At 44.8% G+C, this 24413-nt stretch overlaps 1 protein-coding gene across 11 annotated transcripts in view; it reads left to right on the top strand.

Moving 5' to 3' along the window:
• Positions 1-24413, top strand: part of HECW1 (HECT, C2 and WW domain containing E3 ubiquitin protein ligase 1) — a 600315-nt gene that overhangs the window by 324346 nt on the left and 251556 nt on the right. For all 11 annotated transcript variants that reach the window (XM_074379771.1, XM_010341340.3, XM_074379772.1 and 8 more), the window contains one exon: positions 12663-12987. In XM_074379771.1, the coding sequence (XP_074235872.1) occupies positions 12663-12987 (325 nt within the window). The remainder of the gene's footprint in view (positions 1-12662; positions 12988-24413) is intronic.

The raw sequence follows: 24413 nt of genomic DNA, 5'->3' as shown, positions 1-24413 counted from the left end.
TTTATATTGCCAATATAGGTATGAAATGCAGAAGGAGAGATGCCTTTATATTGCTAACAGCCACATCTACTTTACTCTTCATCACTGTTCTAAGTTGCTCTCAAAAAATGGTCTGAGACATCAACACTGCATTTATATCAGACACATCCGTGTTCATCTGGGGCACTTTGATCACAACTGGAAAGTGCTGCTGCTGCCAGCTTGACCCACTGTGGACTCATGATGGGCATTATGGTTCATGATCCCAGTGACTGGCACACTTATCAGAGCTGCAGTCCAAGATGGAACCTTCCTCTGGCCTGATGAGTGATCTGGAAAAGCAGATACGATGACCTCCCACACCCAGGTGAGAGCTGCACCTGCCCGGGAGTCGCCCCTGCTACTTCAGCAGTAACTTCTGCCAAGGTGCCCTTGAACGAAGATGTGCAGTGGCACAGCATTTGCGAAAGAAAGCACAATGTGCGGGGTGCGGGAAGGACATCACTAGTTCTTTCCCTGTCTTCATCAGAAACATTTCTCTCCTTACCTTGGCACAGTTGGCCTTGGCCTTTAGATTTGGTCTTACGTCTGCCCAGCCCCTTGCTGCCCCATCACCCTGCCCTGTACACCCTCTCCTGCAGACGCTCTGGTCTTCCTGTTCCCTGAATGCACCAGGGCAGTCTTTACAACTCTGGGCCTTTTGCACATGTTTTTTTTTTCTACCTAAAATGTTCCTTCTCCACTCCTCCCTGAACTCCTCTTTCCTTCTCCATCAAAGCCAGCGGTTATCTCTCCATCATCTAAATCCCTCTAAACGTATACCGTAAATCCTGTACCATAAATCCTCAGTGATGTCATCTGTAGGTTCTTGAAAACTGTGACTTTAAGAAAAACCACCTGTAACAGAACAAATTTTACCATAAGTTAATTGATATGAACAAGAGTTACATCCCTCCTGCATATTTCTGGTCACAAATACATCACCAAACCGCTAAATAAAGACCTGAAACACCTCTAATATTAAACATTGAAATAAACGTGAGCTAAACGTACATTTAAGAAAGATTAATAAAAACAAGCAAGATAAATGACTCAGTGAGTGCCAGCAGTTGTAGTCATGGTGGGTCAAATCAAAGAATAAATGTTTGTAAAGTGGAAATTGTCGGAGTACCTCCTACCACCATGCAGATCAGAAACAGGCACAAAAACAGCGGGCTCACTGCGGACTTTCAGGCTCCATGGATTACTGCTGTGCAACTGTAAAATTATCATAGACCTTACGAATTTTTATTACAATAATTTTCATTCATTCATTTATTCCTTTTTAAATCTGCTTATTCCAGTTTAGGGTCATGGGTAGCTGGAGCCTGTCCTGGCAGCTCCAGGCACAGAATGGAGACAAATCATGAACAGGACACCGTTCCAAAGCAAGGTACACTCACACACACACACACACACGCACGGTCACTCGCTCACACTGGGACAACTTTCACATGCCAATTCACATAGTAAACCTAACGTGCACATCTTTGCAATGTGGGAGAAACCCGGAGTACCCAGAGAAAACCCACACAGACCTGAGGGGAACCTGAAAACCCCACGCAGGCAGTGCCCCACCCATGAATCTATTTTTTTTCTCATCAACATTATAATGAAATGATATTACTCAAGGACCTGCTGTATTGAAATTATTTGCTTATGTATCTTTCTCACCAAGTGGACAGTATCCAGCCCATCATATCATCACCTTGCATGCACAGATCATGTGGTATGTGCTTATGTGTGTCTAATGCATATATTAACTAGTACACCACTGGCAACATTTCTTTGCTATATAGCCATGAAGTTAGATATGTGTGCCACATTCCATAAAGTTATATATGTGTGCCACATTCGAAGGCAAGAGAAGACTATAATTATAATAAACGTGTTCCAGAAAGTTGGTCCACCTCAGTCCGTAAGGACATAAGTGGGTCAAGCTTTATAAATGAAGGCTGCAAAGATCCTGAAATTTACTTCTCCTGATTAGTTCTGAGGAGCAAAGTATTCTGGGGCCCATGTTCTTAGGTGATGCAATGCTCCCTGACAACAAAATGAAGCACAAGTGATGTTGGCTTGGCAGATGCTGTGTGGTACATGACTCTCTGCCTCTTGCTGGCTGAATCCAACAGCCACACCTTGAGAGCTGGTAAAAACAGGCTGCATGTGGTGCTGTCCAAGGTGCTACCTGAGTTGCCTTTCAGTCGTCCCTTTGTTTACACATCCATCAGAGACCCCGGCCAGCAGGGCACAGTGGTTCACACCTTTAACCCCAGCACTTTGGGAGGCCAAGCAGGGCTGATCACCTGAGGTCAGGAGTTAAAGACCAGCCTAACCAACATGAAGAAACCCCGTCTCTACTAAAAATACAAAAATTAGCCGCGCATGGTAGCGCATGCCTGTAATCCCAGCTACTCAGGAGGCTGAGGCAGGAGAATTGCTTGAACCCGGAGAGCAGAGGTTGCAGTGAACCAAGATTGTGCCACTGCACTCCAGCCTGGATGACAAAAGTAAAATTCCATCTCAAAAAAAAAAAAGCAGAAACAAAGACCAGAAGTCATTCCTGTTACGGCACTCTAACTTGCCGTAGTGAAACTTAGCAACCTGGCTGGAGATGGCACTGTGGGCTTAGACTTGAGGGACCACTTGACTGGTAAAGCTTCTCCCTGAATGTAGACCTTGGCATTCAGGAGAGCTGCACTTGGGTTCCCCAAGACACAGCAGCTCTGTCTACCTTGCTGTCTTTCTCACCACTACAGCATGAAGTTTCTAAGGTGAACGAAACCTCTGTGGCCTCCTACTCTCCAATGGAGGAGTTCTTATTTCTTCATGTGCCATGGAAGACCCCTTTCACATACTTCCAGCTGCCCCCAACACTGTCTGGCAGGTAGCTAAGAGGAGCTTTGCTGAATCTGGAAGGACAGCATGCTTTTAGTGAAGATGTGCTTCTACCTGAGAAGTTCCTTCTGCTTAGATTGAATTTCCCTCTGCCCTTGTCCCTTCCTCCTAGCTCCAGCTTCCATGTCTTTCCATCTGGGAAGGTGCTCCTAGCATCTCTCTCCCTCCTAGGGGGACTGTGCCCACCACCCCTTTCATTGCCTTCACCATTGTGTCATAGTTGACTGCTTAAATGTCTGCCTCCTGCACCAAACTCTCCAAGGCTAGAAGCACTGTTTAAGTCCTCTGTGTATCCATACTCAGCACTTAGCACAAGGCCTGCTACACACTAAAGACTTCATCCACATTTCCTGATTGATTGACTGACTTAAAGGAAGGAAGAAGAGGCTGAGTGCGGTGGCTCACATCTGTAATCCCAGAACTTTGGGAAGCCGAGGCAGGTGGATCACTTGAGGTCAGGAGTTTGAGACCAACCTGGCCAACATGGGGAAACCCCATCTCTACTAAAAACACAAAAATATTAGCCAGGCAGGGTGGTGCACACCTGCAATCCCAGCTACTTGGGAGCTGAGTCAGGAGAATCACTTGAACCCAGGAAGCAGAGGTTACAGTGAGCTGAGATCGCACCATTGCATTCCACCTTGGACCACAAGAGCAGAAACTCCAGAAAAAAAAAAAGGAGGGAAGAAGAAAAGCAATGACAGGATTTATGTAAAAATAAACCCACCTATACTAGATCCAATCACCCAGCGAGTATAAGAATTTAAGAGAGCATGTTTACAGCACCTTGAGCCTCCACGACAAATGATAGCATGCTTTTTGAGTGTTAATTTCAATGTGGATGCAAACTCAGTGCTGCACCTGAAACCCTCCTAAGTGTGGTTCTTAGAACTGTAAGCCCTGCCTGGCCCCATCACCTAATGGCAGGCAAATATGGACACAGCCATGAATGGAGGAGGGACACACACTGTGGCTTAGGCTCTCAGCAAGCCTGAGGCTCCCTCCCAAGCCAGGCAGCTCAGGCAATGGATGAGGCAACTAACTGGCCACAGGGAGTCTCAGGTCCACCTGGGGCCCTGCCGCTCCCCTGCTGTGTGGTCAGGGAGGCAGCTGCCCTTCTCAGGATTCAGCTTCCCAGTGGATAAGAAGAGGGCTGGCCCAGAACCCTCCCATGACTGTCACTATGGGATCCTGTATGAGTCACACTATGGTGGGTTGGTTTTTGGAGACTAGACTGCAGCCAAGTAGGTGGCAGTGCCCTGGTTATGGGAAGAGATACAGTCACCCCACTCAGCATAGCACACTCCCGGCTGGGCTCAGGGTGGAGTGAGGCTGAAGTCTTCATGGGGCCTCCTCACAAGTGCCCAGCACCAGACTGCCCTGGGAGGATGACGTGGCCTCCCTATCTCTCCTGTGTGGTCTGCAGGTCCCCTGGAGCCGCACTGTGGTTCTGGGAGGTGAACACATATCCTTTTCCTCTGCAGGTATCAGTAGGTAAAGAGGAAACTTTCCCACTTTCAATCAGGTTAGTGCCTTCCTGAGGAAGAAATGGTATTTCCTAACATTGAGAGGGAGAAAATGGGTCTCTTTCTCACATCTGTAAGCTCCCATTCATTCTGTCTCTGTCTTTCACACACACACACACACACACACACACACACACACACACACACACAGGAATACCACTTCTCACCTTTCCTTTCTGTGTAGACCAGAGGAGGTATTATTATGAACAGGAATTTGCCCCAGCTAACCGGACTTGGCCCTCCTGCCTGCTACCTTCCCCTCTCTCTCCCACGCCCACAGCCCCCCTGCCCACTCTTCTGCCCATACAAACCACCCAGATTCCAGCAACTTCGCTGCTGAACACCTCCAAATATAAACCTCCCAAATAACCCAGAGCTGCACCAAGAAATTCCAGACTTGAGCAAAGCAGTGAAAGGTCCATGCACGCCCTTCCTGCAGCCTGACCTCCAGCTAGTTTCTCTTACGTGTAAGTGAGAATGGCATGTGAGTGACAAGGAGCAAGGACCACCCCCTCCCCATCATCAAAGGGCTGCAAAGTCAAAAGCAGGAGGGTGGGGATGTTCAACTCTTACACTTACTGGTGGATTTTTTTTAAGAGTGGTAAGGTATTTATTATGTGTTCCTAAAATAATACGTCTGACTGTCATTTTAACAAATTCCTTGCATTTTAAATCATGACTTCCTATGTGGACATTATCTGGTTTGGCTTGATTTGCTTATTAAAATTTTCTCCCCCTAATGTTCCCTTTCAGCCAGCAATGAGTGGGATTTTATTTCTTTTTCAAAGAAAGGGAGCCCACACAATTTATGTAATTCTGTGATATTCTTCCACACAATGGCCAGCACAAAAGAAAGCTTTTTTAACATGCAGCTTTGAGGCTGAAAACACAAATTGAGGCGCAGATTTCAGGAACAGGTGTCTGAGAGCTGAGGAGTTAGATAGAGATGGTGGTTTAGCAGCCACCTCCCACTCTCCTCCATACCCAACAGGGGGTCAGGGCCACCTCATAGCCCCTACACCCGCCCCTGCCCCACAACATCCCTCATGCACAGCAGTTCCTTCCCAAGCAGAGGTACAAATTTGTAAGCAGGACCAAAGTCTCAGGATTCGAGAGGGAGAGGAGGACCCAGGGGCAGTATTTAATCTCATCCCAACACTTTCTTCTTATCTGACAGGTGATGAAGGTGATTCCCAGAGAGGTGGAGCCCTTCTTTTTAGCCTAACGAATTGTTTTCCTTAGCAGTGGTGACTCAGAGGAAATGAGTGGGCTGCAGTGATTTTTGTGATCTCTTGTGCCTGCCATTGGGTTGGGTAGGAGGTTTCTGCTTTTAGACTGTGAGGACCAGCGGGGAGTGAGGGGGGCCAACAATGAGTAGAGCTCTGTATAAAGCTCCCTGGCCTTTTCCCTGAACCCTCCAGCCCAAGCCATCCCCACTTCTCCTATGCTGCCTCAGGGGTTCCCCTGTGTTTCTGCTGGTCCTGCATCCGGACACCTGACCTATTCCAATGCAGTTCAGGAACCAGGAACTCAACTCGAGTGATTCTGGGCACCAAGCCTTGTGCTTAAGGCAAAATAAGCGCTTAAAGAGTTCCTGAGCTCAAGGAGCAGAGCCCCATATCCAGGTGCACCCGAGCCCACACATTACCCGCATGTGCATTCATTCATTCAACAGAGTTATTTATTTATTTATTTATTGAGATGGAGTCTTGCTCTGTCTGCAGGCTGGAGTGCAATGGCGCAATCTTGGCTCACTGCAGTCTCCTCCTCCCTCCTCCTTCAAGCGATTCTCCTGCCTCAGCCTCCCAGCAAGCTGGGATTATGGGCACGCATCACCACTCCCAGCTAACTTTTGTTGTATCTTTAGTAGAGACAGGGTTTTACCACGCTGGCCAGACTTGTCTCGAACTCCTGACCTCAGGTGATCTGCCTGCCTTGGCCTCCTAAAGTGCTAGGATTACAGATGTGAGCCACCACACCCAGCCTCAACAAAGTATTTACTGAGCATCATCTACATTTTTGCCGGGCACTACTTTTGCTGGAAATGCAGACATGAAGCAGCTGGGCTGGGCTGGGCTGCGCTCTTGGTGCCTGCCTTCTAAGTAGAGGGGACTGATAAAAACTAAGTTGACAGGTAAGGCAGTTTTAGACAAAACATGTCATTCAGGCTCTGATCAAAATCTCCATTGAGGCCAGAGAGGAGGCTGCGTGATTGAGAAGAGCCACTGAATTCAGAGCGGAAGCTTCGGGGTAGAAGCTTCCCCTGAAAGTGATTAAGCCAGGTGGACTTCGGAGTGTATTCGGGAGGCAACACAGCGTGATCACTCAGTCCCTAATGAACTCACTTCCTGCGATGACCTTGGCTTTTGTCAAAGCCTTGTACAAGGGATCTGCCATTATATTCGTGATTAAAAGTCTCTTAAGATCTTACTCACCACATTTCATTGTGTTCCCTACAGAAAGTCAAAGATGAAACATTTTGTTAAGAACTTGGAGGAAGAAAAAAGTCCCTGTATTGTGATCATAAGAACTAAGCTTTCCTTTTATCTTCTTGGCTGCCAAGAAGCCCAGAGAAGTATCTGAATCTCAATTACTGCAATTCTGTCTGTCCGTTTTATAATTTGGGAAGAATGCTTAAGAATGATAAAAGTGTCCTCTTACAATCGCCCCTACACAGGCTAAAATCTCCATTTCCCACCACACGATAGATGACCTCAGAATTTTTATTAACCATTCTCAACCGGGTTTTCCAGCAACCTGAGAACAGTGATACTTGATAGTGTTTTCTGCTGTTGTGGTGGTGGTGTTCGTTTTTGGTGGGGGGTATAGAGTCTCACTGTGTCCCGCAGGCTGGAGTGCAATACATGATTTCGGCTCACTGCATTCTCTGCCTCCCGAGTTAAAGCGATTCTCTCTGCTTCAGCCTCCCAAGCATATGGGATTACAGGTGCCTGCCACCACACCCAGCTAATTTTTTTTGGTATTTGTAGTAGAGACAGGGTTTCACCGTGTTGTCCAGGCTGGTTTCCTGACCTCAGGTGATCTGCTTGCCTCAGCCTCCCAAAGTGCTGGGATTATAAGCTTCAGCCACTGTGCCCGGCCTTGATAGTGCTTTAATGAGATCATGTACAAAAGTTCCCTGCATAGAGTAAATGCTCAGAATTATTTTTGTCTTCCTTCATATTGCTACTTCCTAATTTCTGTCTGTTTTGTATTTTCCTATTTTATTATGCATGACTTGGGTTGTAAATTTTCTGAAATCCTTTGTAGAAAAATGACAAGTTTTGATTTTTTCTTTTTAAAGTTCCATTACCCCCCTGGTGTCATAACAAAGCTGAGTGCTGGATAGCAAAAGCTGCAGGCGTCTACTCGATCAAAGTAAAATCTGCTCATGAACTAAAACATGTATTACGTTCTTTCTTCCAACTAAATAATGCCATTTCCTATAACCTCATCTTGTGTACTTTAATGAAGTTTCCTTCAAGGGCTGTGTATTTCAATTTTTGATTCCTTGGTATAGGGGCAATGTTTAAGAGTTATTTTCTCTATCATAGACATACCTTTGTCTGCCTTCTTTTCATTTCTGAGATGGCACTCATGGTTTTATATTCCAAGACAGAAACACTGTTAATTACTTTGTTAGATAGAAACTGACAGAGCAGAATCTTTTGTCTCCGGGTTCTTTAAAAAAAAAAAAAAAAATCCATGCATAATAACATGTTCCCTTCCTAGAAGCGATGATTTTCTGCTTTTAAGATTCTATTATTTTACAGGTTTTGTTTTTGTTAATGTGCTATACTCCATGAGAATATCTTAAAACATATTATACCCACAAGGCCTGTTCCAAGATTTGAAAAAAAAGAAAACAACCTTTGTTTAAGCATATCACTTAATTCAAAGCATTTCAACAATTACAATATTATTTAAGTTGGAAAGCAAAACAAATAAACAAAACATCAGTGGGTCCTCTGCTACAAATAGGGGAAAAACAAAAAACAGCAGATGGCATTTTACTCCCTATGAAGCAGGGCACTTTGTACAGTGTATTTAAATTGCTCTCAGGGGCTCGCTCATCAGACCCACTTTTTCAAAGGTCAACTAAAATCTATGCTTGGCATAGCCCATAACTAAGGACATGTGATCACAACCAATAATTGGAAAATTACAGTGTTACTGAAAGTATTGCTGATGTTCCTGTGGTCCTCCTGTTAGCTCATATTGTCCACCACCAAAGGGAAAAGAAGATGAAAGATACTCAAGTTATTAGTGGGTTGGGGAAAAGGCTGAGAGAAATTTAGTGATACCCACTGATTTCCCACACATACAGAGACCGGGAGGGCCACCCTCTGCAGAGAAGAAAGAGAAAGGAGGTCTCCTGTTGGGGAGATTGGTTTTAGAGATGAGGAAGAATAGCAGAGTTGTAAGACATTGGAATCACTGTCTAGGAAGAGAGTGGCCTTTTATCCAGGGCTACTTAAAAACAAGACAGAGCTTCGTCTATCTCCCACAGTTTAGATGTGAAGAGAGAATGATTAAATTCTTCTAGCCTGATGAGTCTATAGTATATGTTAGAAACGTTTGTGAATGCCTGGGAGAAACCTGGCCACAAATGAATTGCATTTTGAGCAATCAGCTCTATCCACCTGCTGTGTTCAAGAAGCAACTGCTGACTTTTGCTCAAATGTGCTCACCACAAACCAAACCAAAATACAATTAAAAATGGGGTAACTAGGTGAGGGTGGATGTGCTAACTAACTTGATTGTGGTCATCATTTATATATATATATATATATATATATATATATATGCACACACACACATACACACACACACACACACACACATATATACAATCTTCACGGTGTATACCTTAAAATCATACAATTTTATTTGTCAATTTTCCTCAATAAAACTGGGAAATTAAACATAAAAAGGAGCAGCTATTGTGGGTTTTTAATAAAAACACCTGTTCAGGACATGATGGAATATAATTTTATGTTTGCCTACTTCCTACATAACTTTGTGTTCATATCTTCCTTTTCTTCTTTCTTTGTACCAGCTACTACTAAGTTATCACATCTTTCTGTGTTTCTTCTTCTTCTTTTTTTTTTTTTTGAGCCTCCGCCTCCCGGGTTCAAGTGATTCTTCTGCCTCAGCCTCCCAAGTAGCTGGGATTACAGGCACCACGCCACCACACCCACCTAATTATTGTATTTTTAGTAAAGGCCGGGTTCCGTCATGTTGGCCAAGCTGGTCCTGAACTCCTGACCTCAGGTGGCCCACTCACCTTAACCTCCAAAAGTGCTGGGATTACAAGCCTGAACTACGGCTCCTCATCATTTTATCTAGTTTTATAAGCCATCTTAAACTCTTTCTGGAACAAGAAGGGATATCATTGAGTAAAATGATTCCTATAAATTAAAGACTGGGGGGTTTTTTGTGCCGGGAATTATGCCAGGTACAGGGGCTATATAGAGGCGAAAACTTCACAGTGTAGGAGTGAACGTGGACAGGTCAACTAGCAACACTGTCTAAGAATCTCTGCAGGGGAATGGGATTCCTGTGCATCACGGAGCAGAAAGTTCCACTCTTAGGAATGGGAAGGAGGCAAGGGGCAATTACAGCAGAGTTGGTACCGGAGCATAATTCTGATGCAGAAGTGCAGATCCTGCCTGCAAGTAGGAATGGGGAGGATGTGTGCAAAGACAGGGTGGTGGGAGAGTGTGGGGTGCGAGGGACGGCTTTGGGGCTACCCTGCTTATCCCAAACAAATGTCATCGTTCCAATCCAGTCCTCTTTGACTAATATTTCCTTCTCTACCTTTCCTCTCACCATGCGGACAGTGATCACGGGCATAATTTGACAGTTTCAGGAGAGTTGTCTAGTTTCCAGGGAATTTTGATAAAAATACAATAGTAGAATTGTTGTCTTCAGCAAAAGAAAAACATCCTATAATCCTTTTGAGGCCCTGATGGAAACCACGTAGATTAAAAAAAAACCTTTATCTTAGGCTCTTCAACATTAAGGCAAAAACATCTTAATCATAAACCTTACAAATAAAGGAGCCTCTCCCCTGAACACTAGTGTATAGAGCACCTTTACAAATACACTAGGCTGTTTAATGCTTGCCACTTTGATTTTGTAAGAAAACCTGAGGGTTTCTTGAATTCAGTGCATGAACTTAACTGTGAGGACTCTGGGGTGACATAAAGGAAGCCTGTTTAGTGATGGAGCCTGGCCAAGTGCCCACACCCTATGTCTCAGTGAGTTTTCCTTCCTAAAGCATTACCAGTAGTATCTTAGCAGAAGATTTTTATTTATTGAGCACTTACTATACGAAGAACTTGACTTGCACTGTCTCACTAAATTCTGAGAACAGTCCATTTGCAGAGAAGGAAACTGAGATCCAGAAAGGTTAAATCATCCAGGGGTATACCCGTAGCTGGGAAGCAGGTAGGTGCTGCCTCCTCAGCTTTGATCATGGTGTAATTCATAATTATGTACTTGACTATTACACTTAACTCCAAGTAGTTTTGAATCTCTGTAATACTATAACATGATATGAGTCCACTTAAAGTACATGGGAACTAAACAAACCCTGTGCTCTTGCAGAAGCCTGTCTGTTTTGGGAATTTTACGAAGGTCTCTGGACAGAGCCTACCGGAGAGGTGTCAGCTTACTGAGATCCTCCCTGAACTGCCCAGAATAGCCATGGTGCCTTGAGATGGGTGGGTGGTTCCTGCTTCCCTGGCCTCCAGCACTTTGCCTGTCTTCCTGAGAGGAGGCATGGTTTCCAGGCAACACCATGGTCCATCTATTTTCATACTGCTGTAGTGACAGGCGTTTTGGAAAAATAAACATGGTTCCAATAGGTTGATGAGATGCTTTTTGGAGTCTGGCTTATCTGCCTGGTATAATTCTACAGCAACCACCAGTAGGGCCAAAGGAATTGCAAACAGGAGACACAGATGAATGAAAAGGCCTGCCTGCCCCATGGCCATAGAGGACCAAGACTCACAGAATGCCAACACTGTGCTTTCTCAGGCTAATAGACTTTTTACAACGTCCCGGTCTTGGAGGATGGAAAAAGTGTGGGCCTAAATTACTGCTAACTAGATTGATGTAACCAAAAAAATAGACTGTTGCTGCAATCTGCATATCATGGCTGGTAAACAAAAAGTCAATAGCTTGCCTTTGATTGAGGTACATAATAAGTTACAGTTCCTGGGATCTAAACTTCATGTGTCAAGTTTTTTAGGGCTTAATCTTCCCTTCTTGAAAACTAGGTATAGAACAACATGAACTCCAATAACCAGAACCCCCAGAAATGTTCATTTAAACCCAATTTTAGCATACTTTGATGGAGTCAGAATCACCTATGCTTGTTTCTAAAACAAATCCGTGGGTGAGTTCTATTTGCTGCCTGTCCTTTTGTGTTATCAAAGTTATCTGTTTCCAAAACGAGTTATTGGTCTGCATCAGCTTGGCTCATTTTAAGTGCTCAAAGTTGTAAACAATACAAATATGCATCTTTTTCTCATCAGATACAATGTTTTCTACAATAACATTGGCTGTATCCAAGAGAGATACAGTCCTTTGAGATTGGATTTTATTGAAAATCATGGTGTTCAAGGAGTACTAGGATATTTGAAGTCCTTCGTAGAAATTTCATACGGCCAAAGGCATTCTGTAGAGTGAAAGGTTGTAAATGGAGAAGTGGCTGCCTCAGCCAGCAGGAACCACCCCTAGTTCTGGGCCATGTGTAGGGACCTGAATGCTGCAGGGACCGCTGAGAGGTCAATAATGATAACCATTTGTTTGCCTTAAAGAAGGATACAATCAGATCCAATCTAATTGATGTTGGAGAACTCGAGGGATGGTATTTGGTTGGGGAATACTCACACCTTCAGGGTCGTTCTACACATCCCAGTCCTGGGATCAAGTGGGTTAGAGCCTGGAGAGGCAGCGACTCCAGCAGAGTATGGAAATGAAGGGCACCCTGGTGCACTCGTGTTTTTGTTCCTGCTGTCCCCGTGTGAACCCAGAGCTGCAGCCTTTGTCACGAGGAAGATGCTCTATGCCATGTTTCAGATCTGCCCAGCAGGGCAGCTCACTCACAGCGCGTGTCTCCCAGCACATCGTTCTTTCATTTTCGTGTGATGACAGCAGCCGAGTTGCCGGCGGGCCCTGACCCTGCTCGCTGTCTCTTTGCTCCCACAGAATCTGTACCAGAACAGGTTTTTAGGCCTGGCCGCCATGGCGTCTCCTTCTAGAAACTCGCAGAGCCGACGCCGGTGCAAGGAGCCGCTCCGATACAGTTACAACCCTGACCAGTTCCACAACATGGACCTCAGGGGCGGCCCCCATGATGGCGTCACCATTCCCCGCTCCACCAGCGACACCGACCTGGTCACCTCGGACAGCCGCTCCACGCTCATGGTCAGCAGCTCCTACTACTCCATCGGGCACTCGCAGGACCTGGTCATCCACTGGGACATAAAGGAGGAAGTGGACGCTGGGGACTGGATTGGCATGTACCTCATTGGTGAGTAGAATGTGCCAAGTGTGTTATTCATCATTCACTTTTACATAGGCTGTCGCATTTTAATAACCTCTACCATATAATTAAAATAGACAGACAACTGTGTTATATGCCAGATTCGAACACACTGAAGACCACTGTTGCATGACCTTGCTTTTCCGCAAAGTGGACAATAACGCCTCTCTTGCCATGTCTATTCCATGGAAGAAAATCATGAGTTAGAGTACAGTGAGGTGTGGTTAAATGCAAACATCATCATTTGCAACGACAGAAGCTCTTGTACTTGTGAATAAGTTAATATCAAAAGCCTGTTTTGAAATCTGTGTGCTCATAAGACAAAGTAACACCATATGTCTAACCAATGTATGCACATCTACGTGGAGGTAATTTCACTTTAGTTTCCAGCATAGTCTTCACCAGCTCTTCCAACGTTCTTACTGCTTTGTATTCAACAGACAAGCTGGGGATTATACATACAGGCATGGTGCTGGGGAAAGTTGACTTGCCTTGCTTTTTAGGTGGAGATTTATTCAAAATTTTGAAAGTGCCAAAGTTGAAAGTTTACTAGAAGAAATGGTTCTATGTGAATTTTCTAAAGTCTTTGGAGACAAAATAAATTATGCAAATAAGTTGGATGCTGAGGCAATTATTTTTATGAAAGTTTCACCATTCCCATAGATTGGTTTTGAAACTGAATCTTACAATTATGAAAACCAATTTAAATGAAAAATGTATTTCATCTATTTTATGTAATAGAATCAGCTGTCATGGAAATTGATGTGTTACCCAAAAGCCAAGTTGTAATTGCTGGAAGGCCACCAGAGTCAACAGATTCTAACACACGGAAGACCGCAGGTCCATCTGAGGCCAGGCCTTCTGCCTTCACTTTGAGTTGTGCAATATTTGCACATTCAGACACACAATACCGGATTTAACATCACAGAAAGTTATGGATTGTTATGAGTAGTTTAAAGCCTCAACGGTTTTTCTAATAAAATAAAGGGGATCTTATCTGACTAACTAGTTCTCGGGGAAATATTCTTGGGTCTCTTAAAGGTTTTTCCATCAGCTTAGTTAGCATGTCTATAATACACACATTCATGTAAAGATGGAGATGTGTACATTGTTGAAATTTTTACACAAATAGCTGTGACTCACTAAACTGGATTTCTGAAAGTTAAAATTTAATTTGTTTCTGGAAAAAAAAAAAAACAGTTCTTCAATAAAAGTAGGTATTATCGATCAAGAACAGAGATTGCAAAATAACACCCCAATGAGCATATTTTGTTTCATTTACATTGTTTTGTTTTAAATTTGATTGATTATCCACACTTAGAATGTAGAGGTTTCAAGTTGGAACCAAACTTTCTAGCTTCTTTGACAAAAGCCTCCAATCTGGCAGCCTGAGCCTGTGATACCACATGGTTCTAATCTGCTGGAGTTAAGCATCTGCAGCCCCCTCCACCTCCCCACCCCCTCCAGGACTGGCCTGTGACCTTCAGTGTTGCCACGGTCCCCTCCCACCCATTCCAACCTTCATCTTGAGTGTTTTGTGTTTAATATCTGAGACAATTAGGTTTAGGGCTCTGAATCTAGGATTTTGGTTTGGTTTGGTTTGGTTTGGTTTTGGTTTTCTTTTTTGTTGTTGTTTGGTTTGGATTTTTATAAAGATGGAGTCTCACTATGTTGCCCAGGCTCAAATCAAACTCCTGGGCTCAAGTGATCATCCAGCCTCAGCCTCCCCAAATGCTGAGATTACAGGCATGAGCCACCATGCCCAGCCCAGATTTAGTTTTGGGTCAACTCCTTACAAGGGTGTCTTCTTGCAGCTGGTGAGTGCTGATGCTGTTCCTCAAGTCAGGGACCCACTGGAAGAGAAGCCTGTTTGGGGAGACGGTAATGAGCTCAAGGTGGAATTACTGAGTGTGGGACACCTGAGGGATGTGCGTCCACAGTGAATGAATGAATGGGTCTGAAGCTCAGCCAGGGATCCACGCTAGGGTTGTAGATTTGAGGTAACAGACACCTTGGGGGTGGATAAGCTCACTCTAGTGTGCAGAAAGAGGGCACCAGATAGTCACAATGAGAGAGGGGCAGGGGCAGGCAGACAAGGAACTCAAACAGAAGAGAAGGAGGTGGTGAAGAGGCAGGACAACCAGGACACTGGAAAGGACAAAAGAAGAAGGTGGTAGAGGAGGGGGTGGGTAGCCAGAGCAGATATTACGAAACTCCGTGAATGAATAAGATCTGGTGTTATCATGACATTTTGACTGAGACAAAAGTAATCACAACTCATCATCCTAGAACCGTAATTTGACAGTTTGTTATTCTCATTGTAGCTACACATATATAACTGTGAAGTTATGTAATGCAAAAATGCCAACACTTTCACAGCACAGCGTTTCAAAAATAGCTTCCCAATCCGAAACTGTCTGTGAATCTTAAAAGTTAATAATGTGTAAGTCCTTCGTAGCTTATCTTCTGCATTTACCGTGCTACACCAGAGATCAAATCAGAGATCTAGGCTGAGAAACGTAGACATGGTGATTTCATCTCATCTGTCATTTCATGAATGAGGAGAGGTCGACTCCGTGGCTTCCACAGTCACACAGCTGCCTCCCCTGGCACAAGACTCATGCTGCCGCAAGTGTGGCACAGCATTGTGGTGCAGTGATGGGTATGGGCCATGCCACATCCGTGAGCCGTCGGATGTCCAGCATAGGCCAGGGTTGTGATGCTTTCAGCATGGTGGACTCCTGGAGCTCTCAAAGCAAATAGGACTGTTCTACTGTAAGAGGGTGAAAATGCTGGATGTCGAGGGGGATGTGTAGTATGTAGCTGCTGATTTATGGATACCAACTCTGAAGAATTAAAGTTTTTCCTTGACATCAGGCACCCTGTTAGAATCTAAAAGAGCAGAACCTGTATTTCTCAGTTAAGGCACAGAAAGAACTCTCGTGTCCAAAGAAACCATATGAAGGAGAGGCCACAGAAGAGGATAAAGAGGCATTGGTTTTTAGGAGCTCTTCTATCGCTGTATGCTTAGAGTCCCTTCTTCTACAAGACAATGAACTTCTGCATCATTGGCTTAGTAATAAGAAAGACAAGTAGATTCTCCCTATATCACCTGTCACATTATTATTATCATTATTATTATTTTATTATTATTTTCAGACAGTCTTGCTCTGTCGCCCAGGCTGGAGTACGGTGGTGTGATCCTGGCTCACTCCAACCTCTGCCTCCCAGGTTCAAGCAATTCTCCTGCCTTAGCCTTCCAAGCAGCTGGGACTACAAGTGTGTGACACCACCCCTGGCTAATTTTTGTGTTTACAGTAGTGATGGGGGTTCACCACATTGGCCAGGCTGGTCTCAAACTCGTGACCTCAGGTGATCCGCTCACCTTGACCTCCCAAAGTGCTGGGATTACAGGCATGAGCCACTGCACCCGGCCTCGTGCTATTTAGTAAAGCCATGCATGGTCCAGCCACAGTGGGAGAATCCTGGGAGATTTTTTCCCAAGATTTGGTGGTCAGAAAGCGTGAATTACTCTGAAAAATGGAAGCCATATCTTTTTTCTGATGGATGTAGGAGACCCGGGTAGTATACTGATTCTCTCTTTTAATAAGTCATGGGCTCACTTGCTCATTCCACTCTTAACAGCAATACTGTGTTTGTTGTCCACACTTCTATTATAGATTATGGTATGGAAACCATAGCTATAATTTTTATTTTGAACAAATCAAGAGAAAATACATTACTTGTTTCTTAGGTATTCTGTTTCTGTAAGCCTCGTTAGAACTTTCCGATTAAAATTTTCACAACCCACAAAGATCCTTTCTCTATTATAAACTGTGGAACAGGTGGTAGGATTCTATACACCAGAAGAAATACGTACCACCCAGAAAATATCATCTTTTCTTGAGAAACTTATCTCTGCATGTGCCGTACAAAATGTACGATGACAGAAGTTTAGCCAGTACTGATGTGAGCTAGTGTTTCAAGTTATTATTAATGGTTTTACATATTAAATATCATAGAGATTTGCAATAGAGGGCCCTATTTTTTGCACAGATTCTAAGCAGAAATAGCTGCTTATTAGATGTTGGACACTGTTCTAAGACCATTAGCTGTATTAGCTCAAGGAATCCTTACAATAAGATTTTGAGGTAGGTACTTACAGTATGTATCCCCATTTTGTAGTGAAGGATTAAATAAACTGCCTAAGATCACATGGTAATGGTAGATTTAAGTTTCCTGCCTCGTATTTAGCAGGTCCCAAGGCAGCCCATGTGAGTGACGCAAAGGCAGCAGCCTCCTTGTAGAGCCAGGTAAGCAGAGTTATCCTGATTCCAGAAGCCCTGCTAGAGTCCAGTTCTCCAGCACCAAACTCCCTGTATTAAATCCCTTTCTGCATAAAACACATAGACTGAATCTGGATTTCTGCAGCTGACCCTGCCAGTGCATTTGGATTCCTAAACAAAGACTAAGAAACTTTTCTAACAACTGGTAACAAATGCCTTTGGGGAAGGCTTTGACCTCTCAGCCCAGATGGCCCAGGCAAAAATACGGACTATTCTGTTTCTCTTGGACGATATTTGTGATTAAATGTTATTGTTAGTGTGAGGGAAGGGGCTGCTTATCAGGACCGATAGCCAGTCCTTTAAAATGTATTGTGTTTAAATGTCTACGGCAAAATATACCTTTTTCGCATTAATACGTTTTTTTTTTTTCATCCTCTTCATTCTTTTCTGATTCTTCCCACCTCCCCTTTATCCTTTTCTCATTCGTGCTCCTGTGGTTCCTTGATAATTTACCCACTCTCGTACTTTCTATATTCTAATGAAATTACCTGTTTTCTTGAATAAATCCCCAAATATATCAGAAACTCCCTGAGAACATAGACCGTGTCTTGTTCACCAGTGTATCCCCAGGGTTTAGCACAATGCCTAGAACAAAGCAAAGTACCCAATATCCATTATCTCACGCATGAATAGACATCCTTCTTCCGGGTGTTACTGTCCATAAATCCCTGACTATGAATATGAAAGAGAATATCCCAGTGATCAGAGTGGATGAATTCAGGGAAATACCGTCCCTTGGAGAACTGCTATAAAGAGGCAAATTTCTACCTGGGTGTGAGACTTGTTATATCTGTGCTGAAGACCCAGGGAGCTAGGAAAATATTATGCCTTTTTGCAGAAATGAGGCAATTACTGTAAAAGATGTATTATGCAATCTTCTTAGCAACCCAAACAGGGCTGTGAGCACAACTGTGAATAAAAAGACAGGCAAATTTTGCAAACAAGCGATTTTCCAAAGGATACAAACAGTTCTTATCGGTAATGAGTGTTCATTTGCCCAGTCATTTTTTTGCCAGAGAAGGGGCAGCCTAAAATGTGCAATCCACATAGCAGATTACAAGTAGGCTTAGCAGTTATCTCATTTAGTGCTCCCCTGTAAGACTGGAGTTTTATTACTACTCCCCACTTTGCAGATGAGGAAAGACCTACTGGCAAACGGCATGAAAGACCTCAAGAGCTGGGCCCTTTGGCCTCAAGCTCAGTGCTTTTTGCACTTCATCTCTGTTTTCTCAGTCTGGCCAGATGCAGCATGTGACCTGGAGAGAATCAGGAGAAAAAACAATCATGAAAAGAGCTCTCTGCAGAGCCGGGACTCTGGGCCTGCCCTCAGGAGCCCTGTGCCAGGTTGTCCCTCCAGCCCCTACAGTAGATTCGAACTCTCAAAACCTGGTTTTCCCCACAGCCTCAGATCCACCTCACTCAGATTATTTCCAGTGAAGTGGAAACTACAAGAGCTCCATAGAAGATCAACAAATTCACCTTCCTGTCTTAGTCTGCACTGAAGGTGTGGGGTCTGGAGCCAAGAAGGTGACAGGCAGCTTAGTATTCTCAGACCTGTCCTCCCCAAGAATGCTGCATTTCTCTCCAGACACTGGTTTGAAAGAGGATATGGATGGGTTGCAAAGGGATGAGCAGATAAACAGCAAGAGGTGAAAACATACAGTCATCTCCTGACCACCCCCTGGCTGCCTTCCTTGTCACTCTCTGTCACAGTACCCTGTTCTTTGCCTTTCCTTTTTTTTGTTTGTTTGTTTGTGAGATGGAGTCTCACTCTGCTGCTCAGGCTGGAGTGCAGTGGTGTGATCTTGGCTCACTGCAACCTCCACCTCTTGGGTTCAAGCAATTCTCCTGCCTTAGCCTCCTGAATAGCTGGGATTACAAGTGTCTGCCAACATGCCCAGCTAATTTTTTTTAGTAGAGATGGAGGTTTCACTGTAATATTGGGGTTCAGGGTGCCCTCAGCTCCCCTGAGAGGACGTTTCTCCAGGTTCTTGGTCTCCTGCCCTCTCAAGAATGAGAGAGGGGACCACAGCATAGTGCGCAGTAAATGCCGGTCTCAAAAGTGTTTGTAGAAAGTGATTTATTTAGAGAGAGAGAGAAAAAAAAAAACAGGAGAAGGAGAGAGAAAGAAGCAGCTAACTCTGACACTGAGAGGATTCAGAAAGACAGAATCCAGAAGAGGAAAGCAGCTTCCACACTGAGTGGAAGGGAATAGAGAGAGCTGGAGTTTAGGAGGGAAGACAGGCTTCCACGGGAGAGTGTGGGAGGGGACTCCAGAGGGGAAATCCAGGAGAAAGACGGCTTCCACGAAGGGAGTGTTCGTGGACGGAGACCCAAACATGGAGTCTGAAAGGGTGTGGAAGAAGGGGACTTTTAACCTGGGAGGAACCCCCACCTTCTCTAAGACCCCAGGCCAATGAAAGAAGTTCCTTAGAACTTCCACTGAGTGATTGACTCTTAGTTTCTTCCTGTGCCCGTGAAATTCAAACATAAACCAATAAATCTCCTAGATGGAGAGCGATAGGAGGGGGGCATGGTGCTGGGAAGTTCTTGCCCTTAAAACTACGCCCCCTTGTGGACACGGAAAGAGAACGCATTCCCTCATCTCCCCCCCCCCACCCCCGCCCCTGGCCTCTGAACAGGAACACCCAACTCCTGTTGGAACACGGGTGTCGATCCTCTTTAACTACTTCCTGCTGAAATGGGGCGTAGAAGGGGTCCTGTAGTTGAGCTTTCCTCCAGAGAGGAGGCTTTCAGGGGCACAGGTTGATCTAGAGGTCCACGGTAGAGCTCACAGGCCAAGGACATCCGGGGTTCCGGCGGCAGGATTATTTGTGATCTTATGGTTCTAAAGGAAATGAATGTGACAGGTGGTTAAAGATGAGAGGCCCAGAGGCCAACAAATACAGAATGGTTATAAACGAGCCTAGGAGAGAATAACGCCAGGACAGTCAGTTGTTAAGCCTCACAACACTTAACTAGTTTCCAAAATTGCAGCATTTTTTCTAGAAAGAAACAGGTTCCCCTCCTCTCTCTTGTTAGCAGATTTAGGATCCTTTTATTTTGAAGAGCTATGGCAACTAAAGAGTTAAGCTGGTTTGCAGAGAGAGCTGCCTTTTGCAGAGAGAATCAGCAACCTTTTTATGTTAGTAATCAACTCCTGAGATAGCTTATAGTAACTGAATAGAGGTAGTAACTTTCCTAATACCAGCAGCAAGTTTTTCTGTTATTTGACCACTCTCCTCACCCCCATGAAAGGAATAACTGGAGGTTGGGGGATAGCACAGTTGAGGGTTATAGTCCTATTAATGCCAGGATATAAATTACTTCCCTGAAGATCTTGTTGGAAAAGCATATGTAGATCTTCTAATGGCTGGCAGGAATGTGGAAGGTTGTCTCCTGGAACTTCAGGCTGCCAAGTGGAGGGTCTCTGACATTCCTCAGGGGGTGTCCAAGGCTTCAGCCGAGTGTGATGAATCCAGGAGTCAGTTCCCACCACCTTAACTGCCTTTGGGGTAGACAAAATAACTGAAAATCGTCCTTCCCAAGATGGGCCTAGAGAGGGAGAGTCTGAGAGCGGGATTTAACAAGCACCAAGTCTCCAGGGCAGAACAACTCTTTCCCTTTTTCCCTCGCGTATCCTTCAGGCAAAGTCTTAAGAGCCTGTTGGTACTTAGCGAAGGAGGTTATATCTTTTATTAGATCTGCTGTTTCCTTTTCTAATACAAGATCATTAGTAAGAAAGGGCAGTCCATAAGGCATTTCATAGGGGCTGAGTCCTATTTTCTGAGGAGAGTTTTGAGCCCTTAAGAGTGCCATTGGTAATAGAGAAGGCCACGGGGGAGGGGTGGGTTTCCTGTGTCAGTTTCTTTAGACGTCTCTTACGAATTTCATTCATCTTCTCCACTTTCCCTGAGGACTGAGGCCTCCGAGCACAGTGGAGATGATTCTGTATTCCTAGCACCCTGGAAATGCCTTGGGTTACTGCAGCTTTGAAGGCAGGACCGCTATCACTTTGAAGACAGTGAGGGAGTCCAAATCTAGGGATTATTTCTTTAATTAGGAGTTTTATTACTTCTTGGGCTTTCACTGTTCTGCAGGGGAAAGCCTCAACCCAGTTGGTATAAGTATCCACACATACTAGCAGATATTGATATCCCTGAGACTTAGGGATATGGGTAAAATCTATTTGCCAGGCCTCACCTGGGTAATAAGCGGTTCACTGTTCCCCATGGGGAGCTTTGCAATGTGCCAAAGGATTATTTTTCTGACATACTTCACATCCTTTGACAATTTGTTGGACAGCCTTGAAGAGACCTTTGTCTGTAAATATAGATTTGGCAATCCGATGTGTATTCTCTATACCCACATGGAAGGTTTGTTGTAGGGTTTTAAGTATTTTCCACCGGCTGGCAGCAGGTAGAAGCACTTTTCCCTCCTCAGTGGCTCACCATCCTGAAGGAAGAAGATTGTGTCGCTGGGAGATTGCCCACTCTACCTCTTCTCATGAGTATTGAGGTCTAGTTCCCTGGAGTGGGTTCTCCGGTATTAAAGGTCCTTCCATAAATGCTTGTCTAGCTGCCCTTTTAGCCTCTAGGTCAGCTCAGGGATTGCCTTCAGCTGCCTTCTCATCTCCTTTCTGGTGACCCCAACAGTGTAAGACTGCTACCTCTTTGGGTTCTTAGACAGTTGTAATAAGTGTAAAATTTCCTTGCGATATTTAATGGGAGTTCCTGCCAAGGTTAGGAACTCTCTTTCCTTCCATGTGGCAGCATGGGCATGCAGAACCAGGTAAGCAAATTTGGAATCTGTGTATATGTTGACACTCTTTCCCTTTCCTAATTTTAGAGCTTGGGTGAGGGCTATCGGTTCTGCCAGCTGGGCACTAGCACTAGGAGGAAGGGAATTGCTTTCAAGCTCTGTTTGATCACTGACTACTGCATATCCTGCCTTTCAAACTCCATTTTCCCCAAAAGAACTTCCGTCAGTGTAAAGGTTAAGGTCAGGGTTGGCTAGAGGAGTATCTAAGAGATCTTCTCGAGCGGCATAGTTCTGAGCTATAATCTGCTGACAGTCATGCTCTGTGTCTGCTCCTGTCTCAGGGGGGAAAGTAGCTGGGTTGAGGGCTGCACATGTACACAGCTGGAGTACAGGCCCTTCGAGCACTAAGGCCTGATATTTGAGGAGGAGATTGTCAGACAGCCATAAGCCTCCTTTAGAGGCCAGAATTCCAGCTACATCATGTGAATTCATGCAGGTGGATCTTTCCCTTGCACTATTTTAACTGCCTCTGAGACTAGTATAGCCACCGTGGCTACGACTCACAAGCAGTGTGGCCAGCCTTTTGCTATTGCATCAATTTTGTTACTTAGGTATGCCACTGGTTGTGGCGTGGCTCCCTGAATCTGGGTGAGATCCCCCAGTGCCGCTCCTGACTTCTCTGTAATAAATCGGGAGAGGTCGTTCCCTGTAGGAAGGCTTAGGGTTGGAGCCTGCAGTAGTGCCTGCTTCAGGGTCTGAAAGGCTGCCTCAGCTATAGGGTCCCAGAGTACTAAATGGGTCTTAGCTTTTTGGGTTTCCTTAATCAGAGTGTACAGAGGTTTTGCTATTTCACCATATCTGGGAATCCACAATCGGCAAAACCAGTTATTCTCAAGAATCCCAGTAACTGTTTTAAAGTCTTGGGATGGGAGAAACCTAGTATGGGTCGGAGACGTCCCTTCTCTAAGGCCCAAGTGCCCTTAGACAAGACCAGCCCTAGGTATTTTACCTCCTGCCTACAAAGTTAGGCCTTTGGTTTGGAAACTTTATATCTACAGGCGGCAAGGAAGTTTAGGAGGTCCTGAGTGGCCTGCTGACACTAGGTTTCTGAGCTTGCAGTTAAAAGTAAGTCATCGAGACATTAAAGAACCAGGGTACCTGGATGTGAGAAACTACTAAGGTCCTGAGCTGGGGCCTGGCTGAACAGGTTGGGGCTGTTTCTAAAGCCCTGAGGTGATGATACTCTCCAGGTGAGCCGAGAACTCTGGTCTAAAGGGTCTTCAAAGGCAAACAGAAACTGAGAACCAGGATGTAGTGGTACACAGAAAAAGGCATCTTTAAGGTCCGGAACTGCAAACCATTGTGCCTCTCCTGGTATTTGAGAGAGTAAGGTGTAAGGAGTAGGTGCAGCTGAGTGTAAAGAAATCACAGCTTCGTTAATAAGTCTAAGATCCTGCACCAGCCTCCATTGTCCATTACATTTCTGCACTCCTAAAATGGGAGTATTACAAGGGCTGTTAGAGGACTTCACTGCACCCTGAGCTTTTAAGTCCCTTACAATATCCTGTAGTCCCTTTTTGGCTTCTGGCCTTAGGGGCTACTGTCTTCGGTAAGGAAAAGAGGTGGGATCCTTTAGCCGTATTCGAATTGGACGTGCATTCTTTGCCCATCCAAATTGTCCATCCATTGCCCAAACTTCAGGATTAATCCCCTCTTAAAATAATGGGCAGCAGAGAGGGACTTCCTCCCTAATGAGGTTTGTATAGAGAGTGGTTCCTGCTCTGGCCAGCAGGTCCCACTCCTAGTAAGGGAGCGGGACCTTCTGGCATAATGAGGAAGGCATGGGAGAAAAGTAGATGGTACCAATATTTCCCAGCCAAAGTCCAATTTACACAGGCCAATTTATAAAACTGCCCCAGAAGGGTAAAATTCTAGGGAGAGGCCATTAGAACTAAAGAAGGCAGGCTGGGCCGCTGCAGCTGAAACAATACCCTCAGGACCCAGGCCGCCTCTCCCCTAACCCATTTCCATTGTAGGAAATTGCCCTTAAGGTTGTGACACCTGCCATTGATTATCTGGGGCCTCCAACCAGTTTAACTGATTTTCTGGATGGAAAAGTTCTGCCGTAGAGAGAGCCAATCCTAAGCAAGACAAAGTATTCACCAAAGTCCCATAGCCTTCAGCTTCTAAATTTCCCAAAAGGTTCTGCCAATTGAAGTCTGACTCCACAGGGGACTTAAACCACCCACCTTGCAGTTATAGGCCTTACACCTTAACCAACTGTGCTGATAGACCACTTGCTTTCGT

Source organism: Saimiri boliviensis, chromosome 10 (assembly GCF_048565385.1).
Source record: "Saimiri boliviensis isolate mSaiBol1 chromosome 10, mSaiBol1.pri, whole genome shotgun sequence".
Lineage (NCBI taxonomy): Eukaryota > Metazoa > Chordata > Mammalia > Primates > Cebidae > Saimiri > Saimiri boliviensis.
Note: the sequence above shows the minus strand (reverse complement) of the source record. Positions and strands in the feature narration are given on the sequence as shown.